Here is a 23,899-nt window from a genome sequence, read left to right as displayed (position 1 = left end):
GCATGTATCCCTTAGCAAAGCTTTTGCAAGTATTATTACTACGACGCAGGGGGGAGACAACGGTCCATTGAACAGACAATAGCCCATACTAGAGGCCTATGTAGAAAATCGTTGTACCTGGTAGCAAATGCTTCTTCTTCGCAAGAAGTTTCAGCAAATTGCACGGACACTGTAGGCTACAGACCACTCCAGGTAAGGATCTCCATGTGAAAACAAAATGCTGTGCTAGTAACGTTTTACGAGCCATAGCCTTCAGCATGCTTGGGATAGCTAAGGCTGTAATTCAAGTTAGGCTAGCCTATATAGTTACAAAAAATAAACGTGAAATATACCACTTTCACTACATGCGGGCTACATGCGATGCAGAATGAGGATCACAGTGATGCCATAGTCATTCTTGTGCATGGGGGATACGATACGCCGGTACATCATTAAATTATACATATGAGCTTAGTATCTTTGATTTTATTCACAGTACTGACCAGACATTGCAAAGCATAGTGCCCTAGTGCCTGGTTTGCCAGGATTTATGTAGGCTAGACACTAGGATAAGAACTTAAATCCAATTTCATGGCAGTTCCGTGATGGCATCTACATTCTTGCCTGAAAACGTTTCTACTACATAGAAACTAAATTCTGCTATTAGGCTACATGTTTCACAAATAGGCTACGCAGTTGATTTCGATTTTTTCATGCTAATGCCAGTCTTGTGCCACTGAGTCAGTCCTGTAGCCTAGGCTACATTTCTGTGTATCCAGAGGTGTCCTGAGGGTGCTCCAAGGATTGTTTTCAATCGCTGTAACTGTCCGTATATGGAATGTCGGTCTAGTCAGGTCTAGTCACGCCCGGCTCCCTCCTCTCAAGCTCACCCTCCCTCAAACTCACCCTCCCAAATAGCCCGTTAATGGCAACACGCACGCGCAGAGTTATTTACAAGCTGGGGCGAAACGGGAATCTCAGCTAACCATACGGAGGCAAAGTAAGTTTAAGCGATAGGCTAAAATTAGCCTTAGTAATTTTGTAAAATATATTGTGTTTATCCATGTATGTAACAGTGTTGTATCGAATTGTCTTGCTTGTATATTTACTTCGTTTATAGAGCTAAAGATGCAATATGGCAAGAGACAGTTATTTCCACAAGGAATAACTGTCGCCATCTGTTAGCAACCAGGCTAGCTTCTCACAACAACAGACGTCCACTGGACACCTGTCAACATCAATAACATGACTAACTAGCGGTTAACGATCGCGTGTGAAATGTACCGGGCATACAGCTTAAAAACAGGCTAATGTAACGGCAAGTAAACTGCCCTACCGGTTCTCGAAGAAACAGATTTGCTTAGCTCGCTGGCTAAATGGATTAGCTATTGAGACGGAGTCGAACCAGTCCAGTGACAAAGTAAGGTGGGGTAATGTACTCATTAAAGCCGGGCTATCTTTTTACACTAGCATTGTGTTATTCCGAGTTCCAGAATGGCTGCCATCTCCCTGAGGGCACATTGTAGTCACCATCATTGGCGATATTGCGAAAGGATGCGCTGCCAAAGACTGTACCGGTTATGAAATATTGGGTGTGCTTGTAGCTTTGCTTCCCAACGGAAAAAAAACCAAACAAAACTTCTCATTATTTTTGTTTTTTTATGTAAAACATGTTATTTCAATCTCTTTCTGTAACTTGTACAATCTGCAAAGAGTACAAATCAAGAAATACTCTTAAAATAAAATCTTACTAATCAGCTGGAAAAGTATGACAGAAATAATAGGCTTATTATGATTTATTAACAATACTTTTATAAACTGTACTGTGTCCCTGCAGGCAAGGGGGTTTTAATCCCCATGTCACTCGTTTCTCGTATAGACTCTGGACTCCTAATGCAACAGCAATTTCTTCTTTTGCTAACTTGTACTAAGAAGTAGATTTTAAAATTTAGCACTTGCTTTTGGTCTGGAATCATATACTAACTTTGGCAGTGCTGACTGTACCCAGGAGTCCAATGGATTGCTACATGTTTGGGCTTTACTAGGGCTTCTAGTATGATGGGATATTTCAAAAGGAAATGGTAGGGGATAAAATGGGTTAGAAATGCTAAGGCCTGTTCTGATTTTCATCTCCCCTTCTTTCAGTTTGCCGATACATTAGTTCCTGGACAGAATTAGGAATCATGGGAACCGGTATGTATTGAGTGGCAATGCCCGCTGCAGATAATTTACAGCCACACAAACTCACACATCTTGTGTTCTTAGTGTATGTGTAGCATTGAAGTTAAAGGATAGCCTGCTTATAAAATGTTAATGTTTGCCATTAACCCTTGGAAGAGTAGTTTTTTGGAAGGTTTATTTATTTTTATTTTTTATTTCAAGTCAGTGTGCTAGAACTCCATTACTTTGATTTACCAGTAGTCATTGTTACATCAGCATTAGAATGTTCAGTAGAGAACATTCTAATTACGTATTTGTGATCTCGGTCATTATGATGTTTGAAGAACTTCGACATATATTTGCCAGCCATGCCGTTTTAGCCCCTTTGTTCTGTAATGAATGGCTGTTTCCTTAATTAGATTGCATAGACCCCTGTGTGAACTCTGCTTTCCCAGATGGACATGAATTGTTGGTTTATATCCTGAAAAGGAACTGCCGTGTAAGCACTCGGCAGGGAGTTTAATTTGATTTTTAAAAGCGTGGGCTAAACAAGCGTTTGAATTTTAATCCGTCATCGTGTCTTTGTGTTATTAAAGCAACAGGAGCTAATTTCTTCAAGAATAGGTCATACTGGGCTCATCTAAAAGGGTCAGTTTATAATTGCTATATATAATGTGAAGGCACATTTCAGAAATAAGCCTGGCCTGGATTCGCTCCTTCCCGCGGGCTTTTGCTCTAAATCCAAAGCCGTCTTGGGTTTTTTTCCCAGCTGCTGTTCGTAGCTTCCTTTTGACAGCTCCATACAATGCCTCCCACACTGGTCACCTTGTGACATCTTCCTTCAGCATTTCCACATCTGCTCTTAAAGCTCTTAATGCTTTGAAGGAATGTTTTTTGGAATGTTTTTTCTAAATTCTTAAGTCAGTATTCTAGGAGTAGAACTCCATTGTTTTCAATTTCTCCTTGTGATTGTTACCATCAGCATTAGAATGTTCAGTTGGAAACGTTCTAATCACATATTCGTTTGAAGGGTTAAAGTTCTTAAAACATTTTAGACTTTGTTCAGATCCAAGCCCACATCCACTTCTCGGTTCCTGTCAGTCCCCTACAACCTCTGCCAGCTGGCCCTTATGTACACTGAGGGCCAGATTTCCTAATGCCTTTAGAACGTGAAAAATTGTTTAGCACACACAAAACTAATAACACAACCAATGATTGGTGCAAAATAAATAACATGACCAATCACTGGTGGTGTTTTTGTTTTTGCATGTGCTAAAGGTGTTGCATTTGCTAAAGGCCGTAGTGACTCAGGCCCTGAAAGTTGTCTCTGTGTCCTTCCTAGCCCTCTGGCTGTTTATATATTTCGAGTTTTCTGGCCATATCAATGGCTCTGGTATCTGCATCTAATCAGAAATTCCTGTTACGTCGGGAGAACAATATGGTGCTTGTCCAGGTCCTTGTCCAAGCCTGCATCCAAAGTGAAACACTGGGCAGCTCTGTTCCTTCCGCCATGTGGTCAGAGAATCCTTTTATTTATCCGCTTTAATTTATTTAAATTTATGGCACTGGTGGCAGATTTTGTGATCTGACAGCCGCTGTGATATTTTGGAAAAGTTAGAGGTTTTGATCTATGATGGTTATGGTTTTCTAATGTGACTGGTCAGTGGTGAAGGGCCTATGGTATCGACAGACAGTCGTTTGTACGGGGGAACTATTTTACTTCCCTAGTTAAACAACATTTATGAATGTAAAGATAATATATACACAATAAAACCATAACAAGGGGATTAAAGGGTAATGCAAACAAAACAAAGCTGCATTCTTTCTCTCTCACTCCCTCTCTCCATTTCCATCTTGTGTTCTCTCTTAACCTCCCTGTCCCCCTCAATCTGTCTACATCTCTCACTCACCCCCTCAATGTCTACATCTCTCTCTCCCTCGATCTTTCTACATCTCTCTTCCCCTCTCCCCCTTAATCCACCTCTCTCTTCCCGCTCAACCTCCACACCTCTCTCTCCTCAGTGTTCCTGCCCGCTCAGACGGCTCACTCCCTGTTGAGGAGGCTCCGCAGGGCGAACAGCCTCCTGGAGGAGATCAAACAGGGGAACATCCAGAGGGAGTGCTGGGAGGAGAGCTGCAGCTACGAGGAGGCGCGAGAGGCGTTCGAAAACGATGAGAAAACCGTGAGTGTTCACACATACATACACACTGCACACACACACACACACACCCATACTACACATATATACCCACATACTGCACGCGCACACATATATACCCACATACTGCACGCGCATACACACATATACCCATACTGCACACACACACAGCACACATATACCCACATACTGCACATACACACAGTGACACACATTTACCCATGTACTGCACATACATACACACACACAAACCGACTTACTGCACACACATGCACACAAACTGCACACACATTGTTTTTGTTAAATGGTATGACTCCAGGGTCATTGTGCAGAGTAAGCTCTGGAAGTAAGCAGCATTTCCTGTTCATTGTTAATAGTGATCACTGCCGTCACCAGCTGCTATTTACCCACGGCTCCTGTTTCCTGTAGTGATGCACGTCTCATTACCCTCTTTTCCAGAAGGGCTTTTGTGTGCCAGAATGGCTTTTAAACCGGTATCCATAAACACTTTAAATGTTTGTGTGTCATAATGTCGTGCAACGGCAAGGTAAATTGGAGTCATACATGTCTTTGGAGATCCAGAAAGAATTTTACATCCAAAACAGGAGGGGCGGGGCTGTGATTGCATGGAACTTTCAAACAGCTATGGACATGCGCTGGTAATCAGCTGGAATCTGTTCCTTTTCCTGGTGCTGTTTACTTACATGAGCATGGACACTGATCTGATGTGGCTTTCTGCAGAAACCTGACTGGCCCTGATACCACCGCTTACTGTGAAGGAAGTTCTAGCCTTAATGTTGTGTTTCACTCTGATTTGCCCCATGATATTTCCATGCGATTGGTCTGATGATGGTGTGTGTGTGTGTGTGCATGTGTGTTTGTGTGTGTGCGCGCATAACATAACATAATGACAAGGACAGGCCATTCAGCCCAACGATGCTCGCCATTTTCCTAACTAAATTAGTGCTCTGACTACAATAATTAGTGCTGTGATTACAATAGTGTGTTTGTGTGTGTGTGTGTGTTTCGATTGCAGAGGCGGTTCTGGGAGGAGTACGTACGGGAGAAAAGCCAGGGCGGTCCCGGGGGCCTGGATTCCGGCATGGGACAGTTCCCGTCGCTCTACCTGATCCTCCCCCTGGTGGTGGGACTGCTTCTCATCGGCGTGGTGATGGTTGCCGTGTGGAGGTGCCACTCGCACAAGCTCTTCCAGCGCAGCTCGGGCTTCGGCCACGGCGGCCGCGGCGGCCACGGCGGCCACGACCCCAGCCCCGCCTTCGTGTCCATGGACCGGCAGGGGCGGAGCTACCGCCCCGACGCCGGCACGCCCTCCGAGCTCAGCGCCCAGAACAGCCCCGTGCACCCGGGCTCCGACCTCGCCCCCGGCCGGGTCAGCGGGGGGGACCCGCCCCCCTCCTACGAGGAGGCCGTGGGTCACACGGACCCGCCCCCTCAGTACGAGGAAATCATCAACACCAGCTCCACCCGGGTGATTATGGGACATGGGAAATGAGCCTCCTCTCCACCAGCAAGTCCCCACCTCCTCCCCCTCTATTCCTGCAGCAACCCCGCCCATCCCTCAGGCTCCGCCCTCCCTGACTACCGTTGTGAGCTGATTCTGTGGAGGAGTGAAAGAATGGAACAGAGGGGGAACAGACGAACACACGAGCACGTTAAGGTTTCGGGACAGCGGAGTGCGATGAATGGAAGAGGCACCAGACCTGCTGACCGTCATTTGTGAAGTTTGTGAGCTGGAACACTAAGCCAGTAGGACACTGACCCACCGGAACACTAAGCCAGTAGGACACTGACCCACCGGAACACTAAGCCAGTAGGACACTGACCCACCGGAACACTAAGCCAATAGGATACTGACCCACCGGAACACTAAGCCAGTAGGACACTGACCCACCGGAACACTAAGCCATAGGAACTGACCACGGAACACTAAGCATAGGAACTGACCCACCGGAACACTAAGCCAGTAGGACACTGACCCACCGGAACACTAAGCCAGTAGGACACTGACCCACCGGAACACTAAGCCAGTAGGACACTGACCCACCGGAACACTAAGCCAATAGGACACTGACCCACAGGAGCACTAAACCAATAGGACACTGACCCACAGGAGCACTAAACCAATAGGACACTGACCCACAGGAACACTAAGCCAATAGGACACTGACCCACAGGAGCACTAAACCAATAGGACACTGACCCACAGGAGCACTAAGCCAATAGGACACTGACCCACAGGAGCACTAAGCCAATAGGACACTGACCCACAGGAGCACTAAGCCAATGGGACACTGACCCACAGGAGTACTAAACCAATAGGACACTAACTCACAGGAACACTAAACCAATAGGACACTAACTCACAGGAACAATAAACCAATAGGATACTAACTCACAGGAACACTAAACCAATAGGACACTAACTCACAGGAACACTAAACCAATAGGATACTGACTCACAGGAACACTAAACCAATAGGACACTAACTCACAGGAACAATAAACCAATAGGATACTAACCCACATTTGACACAACCAGCTTATACCAGCTCTCTGCAGGTGGTGGATAAAAAACGAGCCTGCAACAGAATGAAGGAATTGCCTTTAAAAGGGTTTGGCATCAGATTACCACCAGCACCACAGGCATGGAGTCTGTAAAGAGTCTGGAACCTTTCTACAGGAGTATGACATCATTCTTCTAGATTTCCTCAAGGATTTACTGTTAGCGTGCATTAGACCCTACTGCAACATCGCAGTCTCAACAAGCCCCATCCAGCTTCTCACTTAACAGCAGACCTGCTGAATGTCTCTTCTGTTGCAGGATTGGTTTCGTGACAAATTACTCATTCATAGCTTTCAAATTCCTTCTTTTGTACAAAACAGAAGGTCTTAGGAAGTCTTGTGGAATATTAACACGGGTTGTTGAATATTTAACGCAGGCTTCAGGAAACAAACCCCGCTTGGCAAATCTTGTTTTCACACGCCGATTTGGTTAGAAATGTAAAACATGTAGCGACTTATTTGCAAGGTCAAAGCTTCCAGAAGTTAACCTAGCGTACATGCTAATGCTGTGAAGGCTATGTACTTGTGCTGAAGAGAAGTTGTTTGTGTGTGTGCCTGATCGTTTGCTTGTTTGTTTGTGTGCGCGTGCGTGCGTGTGTGTGTGTGAGAGAGAGAGGGAGGGTGAAGTTTGTGCTCTGAAATCCCCCTCCTTGTGTGACGTTGTGGCTGACTGCGCAGTGGAGCCGTTTGTCACAGTTGTCACCGTCATGGCCAGGGTTGAATTCCAGGTAGTGACTCGTTTCCCGGCAGTGGTGGGCTTTAGTTTTGGCAGAGGCAGGAACTGCAGTTAAGCCTCTCCTGTCAGCTCCACAAATAGCCAATAGTCTAGCGGTGCTGTTTTTATCGGGCATAGGAAGATTTATATGGAATTTGTGACTGAACTGCTAGTTCTGACTCATCAGAAACTACAATGTGGTCTCCACCAGCAAGCGTACTAGTGCTCCATACTCAAGACGCAGATCTCTTTCTAGGGATAGGTCACTTTCTGGGGTTTTTGGATAGGCTATTATTTCTGTTTTATTGTATTATCTAACATATTGACAGTTTGAGTGTGCAGTGAAGGATAATTTGGGTATTTAAAAAAGTTTCTGATGACTTATCAGCTTTACACAGATTGGTATTGGGGTCATTCAGGAGTTTGTGGTCTAAAGCAAGAAAATTCACTTCAGGTAACTAAAGCAAGCTTGTACTTTGGCTAGAACTAAAATATTTTTTTAAACCCAGAATGTGAACTATCCCTTTCAGAGCTGTGTTACATTACATTAGAGGCATTTAGCAGACGCTCTTATACAGAGCGACTTACACAACTTTTACATGGCATTTACATTGCATCCATGTGTGTAACACACACTGGGTGTTTGTCCCTTTTCACGCCAGCCTTGTCATCTTGATAGTTTTTTTAAATTTTGTTTTATTAAATTACTTGTAAATAACTTTTTTTTCTTTGTACATATGTTACATGGACTACTTCGTAAGGTTTGGACCCTACATGATGGAATTAAGTCCTGATCCTTGTTTTACATGAATAAATGAAATATTAAATTTAATGTTAAAATATTAATGCAGCTCCAGGATTACCTCAGCAGATATTCATTCTGAAACTAAAGCTTTAAGAATAAAATTAGCATATTATCATAACAGAATAGTAAAGTAAGCTTTAAGCAGAAAGATATGGACAGCTGTAACAGAGTAGATATGATAGCACTAGGATTGCAGATGTGACGCGATTACTACAGCCCAGACTTTATGAAGGAATAAAAAAACACAGAATGAATTGCTGATAATGAGGGTCCAGCTGCAGTAATGATCTGTGAACTATGTTTACACACGTATGTGTGTGTAATTGACCTGCGAATTGAATGTGCACATAGATATACGTGTAATGACTTTTGGTCTGTGTATATAGACATGATGATGCGTGTAACTGCTTATGAATTGTTTGTACACTTGTATATGTTTAATGACCTGAAGACTGTGTACAGGGTGAAGCAACATCTGCTCTACTCCTACCTACCGTCAATAATACAGAATGAAGGACACAAATTTTTTTTTTAAATATAATAAATTAAGCCAATCCTGTTAAACACAATGCAAACTGCTTACATTGTTAGGTTCACTGTCAAGATATGTTCTGGTCCTTCCTACACGTGTAAAGTTATTTTTGAACTATGAGGAGGAGTATAGTGGCCTTTGCCTCACCCTGTTGAATACGCATTACTTGTGTGTGTGTACTGACCTCGCAGACTGCATATGATGATGTGATTAATGACCTCACTCTCAGTCTTCCGCACACAGAGTGAACCTTCCCCAGTTTCAGCGCTGACTGGAAATGCGTGAATCTGTTGAGCGGTGGGATAGCGGAGGACTGACCGGGTCCCTGTACTCCCGTTCCCACCCTCAGTCCCCCCGCCCCCTCCCCAAGCGTAAGACCAATGGACTGTGATGAAGGGATTGTTGGACAGGGCAGTTCTCAGTCAGGCCTGTGAATGAGAGGGGAGGGATAGGCTGGTGGTTCCTGGTGGAGTGGCACTACGCACTTCCTGTTTCCTGTTTATACAGCCTTAGAGCTGGCCGTGCCCGCCGGTGCTCGGTCAGAACTGATCCGACAGCACCGCTGCCGCCAAAACGTCACCAGCGCCTCAGGCTGAAAAGCACCGCCCACCCCAGAGGCTGTGCCGATCCACCAATGACAGGCCATGTAAGTAGTCTGGCCTGGTGGATTAAACACAGCCCTGATTGGTTCAGGGATCTCCTTCATACTGCATTACACTCTACACAAGTGAGGAAGTGCCTTATGTCACCAAAACATTTAATGTACATATAAATACTAAAATGTATATTAATTAACACGTGCAGTGCAGTCCATGAATCAATTTGTAATAAAAGTTGTTAATAAAAAATAAAAAAAACAAAGCTGTGTGTTCGTACACTTGCAAGGAACTCTAAAATATGGTGTCTTCCTTTCAATCGTTATTGGGTGTACAGTACTTGAAGGTGAGCACAGATATTGATATCAATCTGCTTTTGTGGTTCACCAGCTCCTTCAGATCTCTGAGGTTCTGGGGCTCTTTGTGGTGTTCATCTCACAAAATGTCGGCAAAGACAAGCTGACAGGATTCCAAAATCTACTACAGATTCACATCGGGGTGTTTGGAAACAGTATGTGTGGGTTAGGTAGCGTATCGTAGAGAAGGTGCGGCTACTTGCATGTGTGGTTCTACAAAGCAGGGGTCAGCCAAATCCCATGCAACATGAACTTACACTTGTGGACAACTGAATACATGGTCACACGCATTCTCACGATGTTCAACAGTAAGCACGCACCGGGCAAAACAAAGAAACTACCACCACTACCATTGCGGCACTGCACACAGGTGTAATTAACACAAGAACAATAAGCCGTAACCAAGAGCAACCCTGCCAAGCAGCGCTTCTGATACACAACAAACACACAAGACGCCTCTGCGGAACTTAAGTCCTCCCAGGTGCATACAGGTCAAAATTTTTAGCCCCCCTCCTCAAGAGAGGACGCCGCTCTTCTGCCACAGAAGGGGCAGGGTACTGCCCTAGAAAGTTCTCTTAGCGCCAGTCCAAATGGACGATTCCCAACAAACAGTCAAGTGAGAGACAGTCCTATTGTCCAGAGCCTAGTGGGGCGCCTTGAAACTGCTCTGAGCAGGATTGAAACCTTGAAACCCGTTAAAGGTGAGGCAAGGTCCTTGCTTTTTCACAACAGCTACACAATGCACACAAAATCCCTTTCGAACAATACCGCTCATGGACTAAACAGAAAAACCAAACGGAAACGCCTTGCATGTAAAATCCTATTGTTCAGCAACAATATGATATTTGGTATTGTTCACAGATTCTGTTTTTGCCTTCTAATGAATTATTTAAGTATAATATGGCATAATTTATAATCAGCTACATATATTTCTATATCACCCAGTATTTAGAACATAGGATACAAACCGAGTCAACAACACAAACAATACAAATTAAAATGTAACACTGCTAACCATTTTAGTTTTTACTCAGATGTAAAGCCTTAAGAATTAGAAACTGCATTTAAAGCGTGTTATCGTCAGACAGCATCAACTCATTATTTCAGCATCGACTCGTCTGACATTCTCTGCAGTACGAAAGTCAATGACTTTCTCAGCCCTCGGGCAGTGTGTGTCAGTACACAGCCTGCTCTAAAACATTGCACTGACCAGGATTTGAACCCTGAACTACAGACTGCAGCGTCCAATACGGTAGGTACGGGACAGTAGTGTATGTTTTGGACAATAAGACCGGACATACCATAAGAGAGTCAGACCCGATCTTACCACTTAACTCCCAGACCCCACATCCCCTTGGCCGAAAATTTCCGTCAACACCCCACCATACCGTCTCATACCCTCTGAAGCAGCGTTTCCTATACATAATGAGTCCACAACCCACTTTAAGAGGGAACATTTCAAGTGAACGGTATTGTAGCCGGACATAGGCCAAGCATTCAATTAGGTTTTAACATACCGCAAAGCAACAGCTTGTACACTGTGCACTTGCATATAAGGGAGGCAGTGTTCTACAGAACTGGTCTGCGCAACAGTGCAAATTGAATGATATACGCTGTTGTTTTTGTCCTGTGGATCTTGTGACCCACAGTAATTGAACTACAAAGCAAAACCATAGACCTGAGGCAGCTGTATTGCATTTAAACAAATGTATATTATTAAATTACACCCAGCTAACATTCCCACCACATCAAGCACTACAACAGGCCCATGGTAAGCCTTCCAAAGCAGCATTAATCAGTAAAAACAAAGGAGAGTTCCTCTTTTGTTCATCTGATCTGCAAATGCCTTTCATTTTAATTCACTGATCAAATCCTGCTTCTATCCTGCCACCTTGTGGTCAAAGTGGACATCCATCTGTGGTTTCTCAGTACTCTCTGTACTCACTGCAGCAGTCGTGAGCGAAGGCCTATTGTTCATATCGATTTGTGGTCAGCTCCGTTTTCTGCACATTTAAACTCATTATTATCACTATTACTTTAATTTAATTAAACTTAATGCAAGAGCTTCATATTACTGTTCAAATAGAGCCTATATATCACATTTTACAAATTTTCTAAGATCAATACTAAGGGGTAAAACAAATCTTTCAAGACAATGAGCCATAATGCTAGGGGGAATTCCTCACCCACCACCTGTTTATTTCTGTCAGGATGATGATAGGGAATATGGAGGTCCACTTGGAATTGTTGTTCAAGCGGATAATTCTGTATGGTCGTAGAGTACAATAAGCACCATAAAAGGAATGGTCTAAAATCTAGGCCCATGTATGATTTAGTACAGGGACTGCCAAACCTTGTCTGGCATTAACAACAAATACCATGAAAAAGGATCATCTACCAAGGCACCTTACAGCAAGTGTCCCTTCAAATCCGCATAAAGTCTAAAGCTTTCTTCAAATATTTCTCGAAAAGGAGTTAGTGGGACAGTGCTTGCTGTAAACTGCCTGGCCAGCTAGTCCGACGTTTTTTTTTTTTTTTTAAATCGTCACCCCACCCACGGTTTCCTCAGTATTCCTAACTGCCAAAAATAAAAGGCTTCAGTGAGACACGTGACGCGGTTTGAAGGGCAGCCAACTCCTGAGCCACATTAAGAGTGCCCCCACACGGCCAGGGGCTCCATCCCCACCACGGCACCTTCTGAGCTGCGACACTGTCACTGTCCATCTGTCTGTTACCCTCGCTCGCATTTCAACAAGAAGACACGTGAAAGATGAATTTTCAACATTATGATAACCTGAATGTGGAATGGTAGCTTCTGACCTGCTTCTACAGCTTGCTGTAGAAATGTCGCCCTTATTCTTTCCAGAAAACAAACCATACCACGAAATTATATTAACGAATTAAAAAGCATCTTTTAATTACATCTTAATTACACATGGTAAAAATTCTTAAGTTTAAGAAAACAGTGCAAAAATGATTGATTTCTTGTTCTCAGTTTCTTCAAATACACATTCAACTGAGTCTCAAAAGCAGTCAGAACACTCTTCGACAAAGTAACATTGATAGTGTACGCCTTTCCTCACATTTAAAACAGTTGTACCCACCTTGTTTTCAGTTTCTGCAATTCAACATTTAACAGCTGAGTCTCCAAAGTAGTCAAAACAGTCTTCAAAAAAGTACCATTGATAATGAGCACTATTCCTGACATTTAAAACAGCTGAGCTGATATACAAACATTTTTTTTTTACATTATTGATCTGGAAATGAAGCACATTCAAACTCAAGGCAAAGCTGCAGACCCTCAAGCTATCAGTGGACTGAGAGAAGCACAGAGCACAACTGAGCCATCCAGATATTTCACTCATCAGTGAGCATGATTTACTGGCACATGCGGCATCATTAAATCAGCAGCACATTAAATTCTGGATCAAAAAAGAGGAATAAGTTTGGAACAGAAAGAAACCTTACTTTTAAGGTTCAGGAGAAACATGAAATTCTTACTTTTCAGTTGATTCCCCCTTCGCTCCCCATACATTTTAAATACATGCGTGTGAAAGCTGCCAGAATACATACCAAAAGCAAAATCAGACAACCAAGCAAAGAGAGAAATGAGTGAAAGAACAATACACAGAAAATGTGATCCGATAAAAGGCATTCTGTCCTGAAAGTTAAAATATATGTAACAAAATTGAATTTGGCAGCACAAGAAGAGCACTTGAAAAGCAAGCAGCGAACGCCAGAGGTCATCCTCTTTCCCAACAATGGGGTAAAGAATCCAAGAGGTCAAATGTCAAACTCACAAGCGCTGAAGCAAGGATGCCATGGAAACGAGGGTAGGGGAAGGATGCCATGGAAACGAGGGTAGGGGAAGGATGCCATGGATACGAGGGTAGGGGAAGGATGCCATGGATACGAGGGTAGGGGAAGGATGCCATGGAAACGAGGGTAGGGGAAGGATACCATGGATACGAGGGTAGGGGAAGGATGCCATGGATACAAGGGTAGGGGAAGGATGCCATGGAAACGAGGGTAGGGGAAGGATGCCATGGAAACGAGGGTAGGGGAAGGATGCCATGGATACGAGGGTAGGGGAAGGATGCCACAGACACGCCCCCAATCAGACCCAATCTTTTGGGTTCCGCAGAACCTCCAGCATCTCAGCCTCCCGCGAGCCTTTGGGCGGCTCATGCATGTACTCCCACCTGGGGGGAAGAGCAGCCAATCAGCATCGAGCGACACCTGCATGCAGTGCACTTACACACGGGCATGAACGCACACGCACACACACACACACACACACACACTCTCCCCGCCTTTGTCTCTCTGTGCAACTCTACATGCACACATTCAGCGCGCAGCACTTACTCTCCCCCCACATATCCCACAGTGCACTGCTCACCTGGCCGTGAGGGGGAGGGACATCAGGATGCTCTCGATCCTGGATCCGGGCGTGGCCAGCCCAAACTTCACCCCTCGGTCATAGACCAGGTTAAACTCCACATACCTGCAGTCAATGCACATACATAAATGTAATATAGAAATGCACAGTGCCGTGAAAAAGCATCTGTCCCCTTTCCGATTTGCTCTATAACTGCAGGCACACTGAATGGTATCAGATCTTAAGACAAAATGTAATATTAGACAAAAGGAGTAAACACAAAAACAAAACATTTTTTCAATTATTATTTCATTTATTTAATCAAAAAAGTTATCAAGCATCCAAATAGTTTTCCCACAGCACTGTACATGCACACACCCACGCGCACACACACACACACGCACACACCCACGCGCACGCACAGCTCTGCTTCCGCCGGGCTCACCTGCCGCGACGCACCTGCTGCCATTCCTTCTCTGCGGCAGTGAAGGGGTCGCTCAGGTGCTTGCGCACGATGGGGACGTAGCAGGGCACCACCGTTTGGGCGCAGCTCCTCACGAAGCCGAAGGCCTCCTCCTGGGACGGCCGGTCCAGGTCGTCGAAGAAGATCCCGCCGATGCCGCGCGTCTCGTCCCGGTGACGGACGTAGAAGTACCTGTCGCACCTGCGCCGCGCGAGGACACGCTCAGCATGACGTCACAGATTTCAGAGTCACTGTGACATCACACAGGTGTAAACATTGTATTTAAAAAAATAAATAAATAAGACACATACCCATAAAATAAAAACGGTATCTGAATATGATTTGGAATGATGGTGTATTAAACTGCAGAATGTCACTGGATAACAAGGTTCAGACAGTCAAACACACACCACATAGGCTACCTTAACAGAGAATGCATTCACAAGATTTAGTCATTTGGTCAAGATTTGGTTGTAGCAGTGGCGTGCTACCGCGAGTTCTGCTGCAGCTGCAGAGATATTTGGCTTTAAATGAAAGCAGCACTGAACCTTTGTCCTCAAGAGTGGTGACAGGTCAATAATGTTAATGCAGCAGCGACAGTGAAGTGGAGACTGATAAGGCACTACTAGAGTTTTTTGAGAAACATAAGGGAAATGAAAGTGGCCGAAAAACTAATTAGCTGCTACATGTTTGTCATAGTATTAACTACCAGCTATTAATAAAAATGTTTGTTTCCTTTTCAACCAACTGTGTGATGTCAAAGTGGTAATGTCATTACATTTGCACAGTGACTCACGACCATGGTCTTTACACAAGCAATCCAAGCGCTGTGCTTTCTGATGCAACAGCAGTTTCCAAACCAGCATTCTAAAACATACACACTCTTTCATATAGTTATACAAACATGCAGACATGGACACACACACACACACACACACACACACAAAAAAAAGTTTGGCTGGGGATCGTAACGGACATTCAAGACATTCAGGAGACTATCAGGAAACACTCTTATGGCTCTGCCTCATCATAGTGACTCAGCAAGAACAACACCCAGGAGTGCGTGCGTATCTCTCTATCTCTCCCACACACACGCACACACACGCGCGCGCGCACGCACGCACGTACACACACACCTCAGTTCCCTATTCGCCATTCTCCCTCTGCATATATGGCACTGTCTCACACCACACAAAGCCCTTAAGCTATATAGGAGGGTCGTACCACTTCTTGAAGTCGGGGTAGGACTGAGCATGGTGTTTAGCATAGGGGGTCGTACCACTTTTTGAAGTCGGGGTAGGACTGAGCATGGTGTTTAGCATAGGGGGTCGTACCACTTTTTGAAGTCGGGGTAGTACTGAGCGTGGTGCTTGTCGCAGGCCTCCTTCAGAGTGCCGTGGAAGTGCGCAGCATCATCCTGGTTGATGTACACAGGCGTCAGGTCTGTTCCCCCACCAAACCACCACTGCTTGGACCCTTACCAGTGGAGGAAGCGGGAAAGGGAGAGAAGGATTGTGTGAAAGAAAAAGAAAAAGAACAAGATGGACAAAGAGAGATTAATCAAGTTCAGCATTCTAGATTCAGGATTTGGCTGAGAGTCACTTTATCTTGTCCAGTTGTTCTCATCTGGCACATGGACGATGGGATTACAGCTCAGAGCTTCACCCCATGGTGACAGGCCATGGGACCATGTCTAATCAGTTGTTCCTCCTCCAATTCTTTTTTTTCCCCACCCAACTGCAATTGCATTTACACAGAAATATGAAACTGAAGCCCTACGATGAGACAGGCTTGGAAAGCGCTGCTCAACACCAGGTCCTGCGAGCCGCAGCGTCTGCACGTTTTTGCTCCAACCTCGCACCACACCAACTGATTTCACTAAAAACTTTCCCTCTTTGGTTCAGGAAGCGAGCTCATAAAGTGAAATCTGGTGGTGTGGTGCAAAGCTGGAGCAAACACCTGCAGACACTGCAGCCCATGTAGAAGCCCTGGGCTAAGGAATAATAGATATAATTTAACAGTCACAAACATTAAAATGAAAATGCTGCCTGGGCTATTCCGCTGTTTGGAAGAACACCTTTCCTGGAAAATTCTAAGAATTACAGTGGACAGTGGGATCTTCTACAGGAGACATCACACTACAATGGCTGGAGAGAGTTACAGATGATCTAGAGCAGCACTAGGTGTCCCCGCCCTCTGACATTATGGTTGGCACGCTTACCATCTTCTTCCTCAATCTCAAAGTATCTGTAGTTGAAGTGCACTGTGGGAATGTGGGGGTTGTGAGGGTGGATGACAGAGCTCACGCCCATGGCACGAAATGGCAGCTTCCCTGGAATTGGAGGAGGAAGAGGACATAGCATAACAAAAAATAACATAACATAATGACGAGAACAGGCCGTTCAGCCCAACAATGCTCGCCATTGTCCCAACTAAATTGTACCTAGTGCTCTGATTGCCTACAGACTAGATAGTATCTAACACGGTATCAAGCCTGGTCATGAAAGTCCCCAGTTTCTGTTTCTACTATGTGACCTGGCAGGCTATTCCACACGTTGACTACTCTCTGTACAACAGTGTTACTCCTCTGATAACGGGTGAGCTACACAGCAGAGTGACTCACCAGTTGAGCACAAGTTCATTTTACATTGGTGGTGTAGTAATAGGTGTGTGAGAGGTCAATGTGTGTGTGTGTGTGTGTGTGTGTGTGTGCGCATGTGTAATAAGGTGTAGTAATAGCTGTGTGAGGTCAGCGTGTGTGTGTGTGTGTGTGTATAATAAGAGATTTAGTAAAAATCCAGCAGGTCCTCACCGTCCTTCCCTTTGAGCACCTTCCCACGGCTGCGCATCTGCTTGGCTGCCTCCTCGGTGAGGCTCCCATACACCACAGACACATTCACACCTGCCTTCTCAAACACCTTCCCGTCCTGCAGCACACAGCTGATGCCTCCTCCACCTGTCAGAGTAGACCCACATGAATCCACAAACACCTGTGTTCAAAGTACACCACCCCATAGGGGACAGCGTGCCATACTTTACACCTATGCAATTAACTCAGACAGAAGAAAACCTTAAATCCTCTAGTATACATGGCATGCCTTTAAATGTAGCTTTACAGTAAACTAAATGTCATCTTCAATAAAATTCAAGTGTATTAGCCACTTAACCGTCAGCAGCTGTTTAAAGTCAAATAGATAAAATCGTCAATGAGGAGATAACCACATCAAACAAAAACAGAAAATGAATGGACCATCGTAGACTTTGTAAAAATACAGGCACTGTAGGACAAATCCTTTGAAAAATACAAATCAAACCCTAAGAAGGATTGGCGACCTTCCTTCCGCTGCCAGCGGTCCACTTTGAATTTGCCGCCGTCCACCTCCTCGAGCGCTCGACAGAATGCAGCCTGAGTCTCCATGATCAACATCTCCATCCGCGTGGACATGTCCTCTTTCCTCTGCTGCAGGACCTCAATATCCGTCACTGGCGCGGACATGAACTCTTTGCATTTCTCTAGAATTGCCCTCTCACCCTCTATATCTTTGGCAATCCTGGATGCCATTTCTACCTTCTGAAAGTGACAGAAACCGGCTATGACCCCAGCCACCATTGCAGCTCCAGCTGCTACCAAAGTATTATTTCTGAAACGTGCATCAACGGTCCGTCCCCAGGCAAGGCGAGATGCAAACCTCACACCTGTAGCTCTGCAAAACCCTCCAGCTCCAACCGAAAAGACGACAGTATTTGACGGGCGTTCGCTAAAAATACACAGGCGAGAGTTTAAGATTCCGCGCCCACCTTTACAGCAATACGCAAGTTTCGCAGCGGAGCGACTCGTGCCGTTTCCTACACACAAAGCCATGCCAGCCATAGGTAAATGAGGTGATGTCGCGTCCCGCAACAAAACGCACAACAGTTACTCAATAAAAACCAGTAAAACAGCAAGCACGCCACACACCATTGCGCCGTTTCCCGTATTATCGCTTGGCAAATGGAGAACGCCCTTTTCTGAAGGGCAGCCTGGGAAATGGTGTTCATGGACAATCCCCTTTTCCTATACCCTTATTGGGGCTGTTCACTGGACCACACTACAAGTCTAGTAATGTATTGCGTTCTTGAGGCGTGTCCAACTATTACTGAAACGTGCAACTTAACTCGTGCATTGAGTCTTTTTTACTGAATTATTTTCAAGCAGATCCATTTTGCGGTGACATTTCAATTTGTGATCTAAATTTAATTTAGTAGAAATATTTTTAAGTACAAAAGTAGAAAAGTGAAAATATATAATTTCATATTCCTAACTTTCCTTACCACAAAAAATTAAGTTCAATTAAGTTCAAAATAATAATAATAATAATAATAATAATAATAATAATTTAAAATGATGTCCAAATACACCTGAGATCTCCTATTGTTATAAAAACGTAAAAGGCCTTTGAAGTTTCAATGTTTTAGTCTGTTCATGTTTTTTAATTTCTTAATTAATTCAAAAGTAGTTTCATGTCAGAACATTTGAAAGCTGGTATATTAGGACTATTTTTATTTTTATTTTTAGAAAACCATTTCATTTTGTGCATATAAAATGTGTATAAAATAATAATTAGATTGATTACCATTTTTCCTAATTAAAAAATGGTAATATCAAATATTAATAATAAAACATTCTTTTGAAAGTTTAGCTTTCTGCCAATGTGCAATTCAAGGTCTAGTTGTAATTCAAACCAAAACATTTTCACAGTGATACATTCAGCAAATAGATGTTCTACATAACACAAAAGTATTTGCTACTTACAGATGGGAAGAAACCACATATGGTAGTATTCACCAGATAAAATCTGCTCACAATTTTGAATAACATGTCTGTTAACCTTGATGGTGACAATATGTTTAAGAGGCAAAGGAAACAGTGTTTCACTTTCTTTTATACGACTATTTATATTTGCATGCAGGTATGTATACAGGTATATAAATGGATTCAAGGAATCTTATGAAGGGATTATTCCATTTTTGTCCAGTAGACACGCACCATTAACAGCTTTATCATGACTGTCTGGCATACTGTAATAAAATAGATTAATTGTTCGAAAGATACGATACTAGGAAACATTGCCTTGAATATTATACTATACTTTTCCTGTGTGATTGGAATGCTGTGTTCATCTAAAATCTTGCTGAGAACTTACAGATTTGGAAGTTTCTAATAATGAGAAAACATAAGAAGCTCTAGATGATAGGCATTGATTAGCAGCTTGTCATATGCCATGTGCTGTTAGCAGTTAGATATTTCTGATGGTGGTGTCTACAGGCTAATTCATCAGTGTTTGATTGTAAAATTAACTCAAAACTGACATTCTGAAGGCACAGTGGTGCATTGGACAGCACAGTTGCCTCACAACAAGAAGGTCCGAGGTATGAATCCTGGTTCTGGGCCTTTCTGTGTGGAGTTTGCACGTTCTCCCCATATCTGTGTGGGTTTCCTCCAGGCACTCCGGTTTCGTCCCACAGTCCAAAGACGTGCAGGTAGGCTAATCAAAGACTCCAAATTGCCCATAGGTATGCGTGTGTGAGTGAATGCTGTGTGTACCCTGCAATAGATTGGCGGCCTGTCCCGGGTGTATTCCTGCCTCTCACCCGATGTACACTGAGAACACTCCAGCACCCCCACGAACCTACCCAGTATAAGTGGGTATAGATGGCGGATGGCTGGATGAAATTCTGAAACATGGTGTGATAACAAAGAAATTAGGGAAAACTAAACCATTTTGAGCGGATAACAGCAAATAAAATCTTTTTTTAATATAATTTTTGATTTATAAGTGACAGGTGCAATGTTTCTTCCATGGAATGTGGGTGGCACAACGGTAACTAGAGTCCGTAAAGATATTTGATACTGTGGGCTGTTCCGGCAGCTGCAGGGTTAGGCCTGAGCTGTGTTTTTATCACTTAAATTCTTATTTTGTTATGTGGTTTTTTATCTAACATAGCAAGGAGTCTGTTGGGAGAGGGCCTCATCCTAAATTAAGGCTGATCAGAACACTGCTCCATTATTTCCACTTAATGTGTTCGGCAGACACCCAGGCTACTAGCTTTCATCAGCAGAAAAGTGTGGCTATTCGGGATGCACGTTTAATTGTGATAAGATGCATACTTAAGCTGTCAAGAACGTGTGCGGTCACAACACTACAACATTACAGCAGCCCAGAAAAAAATTAATACGGAATTAGGGCATCATCACTCTGCAGTGAAAGTCTCGGCCTTGTAAGAAACAAAACGACAAAAACCGCAATTAAGGCAATGAAGTGCAACGTCAGTCTTCAGTGTAATGTAAAACTGAGTTGTTGACATGGGCAATCAACCAGTTTGCCTAAATTATAATACACCGGGCTGTGCGATACAGATTGATAACTTGCATCTATGGTTTGAAAAGGTTTCGACGTACGACATTTTGCATTTATGCAACCTCTTATTAAAAAAAGTTACATTCGCATCGAATGTGCCCTGAACACAGGACAGGAATAAACATGGGCCCTAATTTTGATGCCTGGACTAGCTATGAAAAATATCGCTCCTTTCTACCGACATGTAGCACCCACGTATGCTATAACGTTCATGAGGAAAGCGGTGGACGACGGAGTCGGTCGGGGAACTTTATGTGACGTACCATTTGTTTTCGTCAGTGATAATGGCGGATGAAAGGCGTAGCAGTGAAGAGCTCTCCGACGACGGAGGTGAAATTAGTATTTTTATTCATCGGCATTAAGCAGATTCATTCAGAGCTTTTCTGAAGAGTAAACCTACCTGAAAACTCGAGATGGCTTCTTCTAGAGGGATTGACTAGAGCAGAATAAGACGAGGCCGTGGGCAAACGGCCCAGCCTGCATAGCTAGCTAGGTAGCTAGTGATTGCAATAGTCTGCAGCTAACGTTACATTGGATAACAGCCATCATTTATCTTCCCTTATACGGTTTGACGTTTAATTTAGCTTACAATCGGGGTCATGTACTAACAAACATGTTTTATAGTCAACAGGATGCTACAGTGGATAGCTAAAGCTTGCCGTTGAAAGAAATAGCTAGTTGGCTAACATCGGTGCTGTACCGTACGAAATCAGCAATCACGTCAGCTGTATGGCTCGAATGTCTTCGCCAAAGTTGTGTATTTTTTCTTACGTGTGTATTGCGATGATTCCTTTTACAATGACCGCATCAACACGATATTTTCCATTGATATGACTGAATTCCTAAGCGCAGTTTTGAGCAAAACTTTAAAGTTGGCAACTTGTACCAAGAACCCATCGCACAATATTGCGGAGCATGGTTGAGGGCTTGAATTGCAATTCATTCTCTTGTTCATTTACGCCTGAAACAATCGTTTTCTTTTGAACGTAACAGGCTGTATCCCTGCATTTGCTTGAAATAGACTTTTGTAATTGTACTTTCGATAAAAGCGTCTGCCAAATAAATGTAATGTAATAGAAGTGAATGTTTACAGTAGCCTGTTCATCAGTTATACCATTATAATTGTATTTTTGATTGATAACTTTGTCACATGACCAGGATTCTTCTATAACGTGGTAATAACCAGAGCACTTTGTCCATTGGCCCTGCACAAACGGCCTTAGGCTGGCTGTGCATTGGTCTGCTTTAGGGCTCCATGTCTGCAGGTAAAAGTAGCTCACCTTGGTAAGTTGTTTCGACTCCAGCAGGACCAGGAGAGAGGGGAGGCTGTGTGAACACTAAGACTGTCTCTTCCAGCAATGGAGGGGGGGGCGGGGGTGAGGGCCGGGGTGCAGGGAAACGTTCTGCCCCAGAGGAGCCCTCAGGCCACCAAGCGCCGCCCAAAGTTTCCAAGGTGGGATTTGGGATGATGAGTCAGCTCAACAAGAAGCCTGCCCCAATCTCCATTAAGCTGGGAGCCACTGTGAGTTTTGGGATTCCAAGAGTAATGGGTGCTAAGTGTGTGTCTGGTGTCCTCAGAAACAAAAACCTGCAGTTATCATAATGAAGATGTGTGTGTATTATCTCTTGTTCACAGAAGCCCAAAGAGCCTACCCCAGCTCTGCCTGCCAAGAAACCTGCTCTCGCTGCAGTATTCAACGAGGATGATGACGTGAGTACAGCACACACATACACGCTCACATACGCACACTCGTGCACACACACACACACAGCGTGTTAACGGTGCTGTTCCCCTATTGCAGAGTGAACCTGAGGAGATGCCCCCAGAGGCCAAGATGAGAATGAAAAATATTGGCAGGTAAGAAACCCAAGGGTGTGCATCTCATTGCGAGTGTGTCTGTACTGCACATAGTCACTGTGTCCATGTCCCAGACTCAGCCTCTGTGGCTGTAGCTCACACAACCAGCAAGCGCTTGAATTTCACAGGACGTTGCTGTTTTGGTCCTTCCTGGCATGTAGCGTAATACAGGGTGTGAATTATCCATCCATCCATCAAGCAAACATTATTTATACATAGCACCTTCCTACTTGTATTTGTGGGAATGTGGATCAATGACTCCTCCCTTAAAACAAACTGCACGGACCACCTACATAAATACGTGTAACCAATCAGACGCCTTCCCCTGCCCTCAGGGAGACGCCCACATCCGCCGGACCCAATTCCTTCAACAAGGGGAAGCACGGATTCTCCGACCACCAGAAGCTGTGGGAGAGGAAGCTGAAGTCTCAGTCGGATAAATAGAGCTGAAATTAGGGCTAGGACTGGGAGAGAGGTTTTTTTTTTTAGTCTAGATTCTCAGTGTGTAGATAGAACTCTTTAGTGGTTTGTCTCTTCACAGTGTAAAATTGTAAATATGTAAGGAGACATACATGTGCTATGGAGCGTTGTTTTTTTTTTTTGTTTTATAAATATACTTTTTACGTGCAAGTGTTGCTCACAGCTGTGCAGTCAGAATGAAAAGATTTGCTCGGCTGTAAAGGTATTTCCCACAGATTCACTGCAGCGAGAATCATTCGAAACAATGATTTACTGCTTTACAGAAATGGTTTACTTTAAAAATGAACGGACTACCTACAGTTTTAGTCCCACCCCCTTTACATTGATTTACAAAAAGAACGGAGTTCATTGAGGCTGATTGGTTTGTGAACTTATACAGTGTAACTCACCCGTTGTTATAATGTATTGTATAATAAATGCATAAAACCACCGTAGAC

At 44.0% G+C, this 23,899-nt stretch overlaps 3 protein-coding genes across 5 annotated transcripts; 2 read left to right on the top strand and 1 right to left on the bottom strand.

The window, feature by feature from the left end:
- The first annotated feature begins 49 nt into the window (after nucleotides 1–49).
- prrg1 (proline rich Gla (G-carboxyglutamic acid) 1) lies at nucleotides 50–6,222 on the top strand. Of its 2 annotated transcripts, none has more exons than XM_064310448.1 (4): nucleotides 50–192; nucleotides 2,125–2,172; nucleotides 4,162–4,322; nucleotides 5,335–6,222. In XM_064310448.1, the coding sequence occupies exons 2-4, from the start codon at nucleotides 2,163–2,165 to the stop codon at nucleotides 5,809–5,811; spliced, it is 648 nt and encodes a 215-aa protein (XP_064166518.1). In that variant the 5' UTR covers nucleotides 50–192; nucleotides 2,125–2,162; the 3' UTR covers nucleotides 5,812–6,222. The 2 variants fall into 2 exon arrangements, with proteins under 2 accessions (XP_064166518.1, XP_064166517.1); XM_064310447.1 differs by lacking the exon at nucleotides 50–192 and adding an exon at nucleotides 861–979.
- Nucleotides 6,223–12,772: 6,550 nt separating this feature from the next.
- On the bottom strand, nucleotides 12,773–18,743 carry cpox (coproporphyrinogen oxidase). The gene is made up of 7 exons (XM_064310221.1): nucleotides 18,060–18,743; nucleotides 17,539–17,682; nucleotides 16,948–17,058; nucleotides 16,061–16,202; nucleotides 14,709–14,927; nucleotides 14,285–14,389; nucleotides 12,773–14,087 (listed from the first exon to the last, which is right to left on the bottom strand). The coding sequence occupies exons 1-7, from the start codon at nucleotides 18,595–18,597 to the stop codon at nucleotides 14,003–14,005; spliced, it is 1,344 nt and encodes a 447-aa protein (XP_064166291.1). The 5' UTR covers nucleotides 18,598–18,743; the 3' UTR covers nucleotides 12,773–14,002.
- Nucleotides 18,744–21,313: 2,570 nt separating this feature from the next.
- LOC135240588 (PEST proteolytic signal-containing nuclear protein-like) lies at nucleotides 21,314–23,896 on the top strand. 2 transcript variants are annotated; one of them, XM_064310222.1, is made up of 5 exons: nucleotides 21,314–21,454; nucleotides 22,429–22,646; nucleotides 22,761–22,835; nucleotides 22,927–22,982; nucleotides 23,318–23,896. In XM_064310222.1, exons 1-5 carry the CDS (start codon nucleotides 21,409–21,411, stop codon nucleotides 23,424–23,426), a joined length of 504 nt encoding a protein of 167 aa, XP_064166292.1. In that variant the 5' UTR covers nucleotides 21,314–21,408; the 3' UTR covers nucleotides 23,427–23,896. The 2 variants fall into 2 exon arrangements, with proteins under 2 accessions (XP_064166292.1, XP_064166293.1); XM_064310223.1 differs by having other exon boundaries at nucleotides 21,326–21,454; nucleotides 22,432–22,646.
- Nucleotides 23,897–23,899: the final 3 nt, after the last annotated feature.

This window comes from Anguilla rostrata, chromosome 15 (assembly GCF_018555375.3).
Source record: "Anguilla rostrata isolate EN2019 chromosome 15, ASM1855537v3, whole genome shotgun sequence".
Taxonomy (NCBI): Eukaryota; Metazoa; Chordata; class Actinopteri; order Anguilliformes; family Anguillidae; genus Anguilla; species Anguilla rostrata.
Note: the sequence above shows the minus strand (reverse complement) of the source record. Positions and strands in the feature narration are given on the sequence as shown.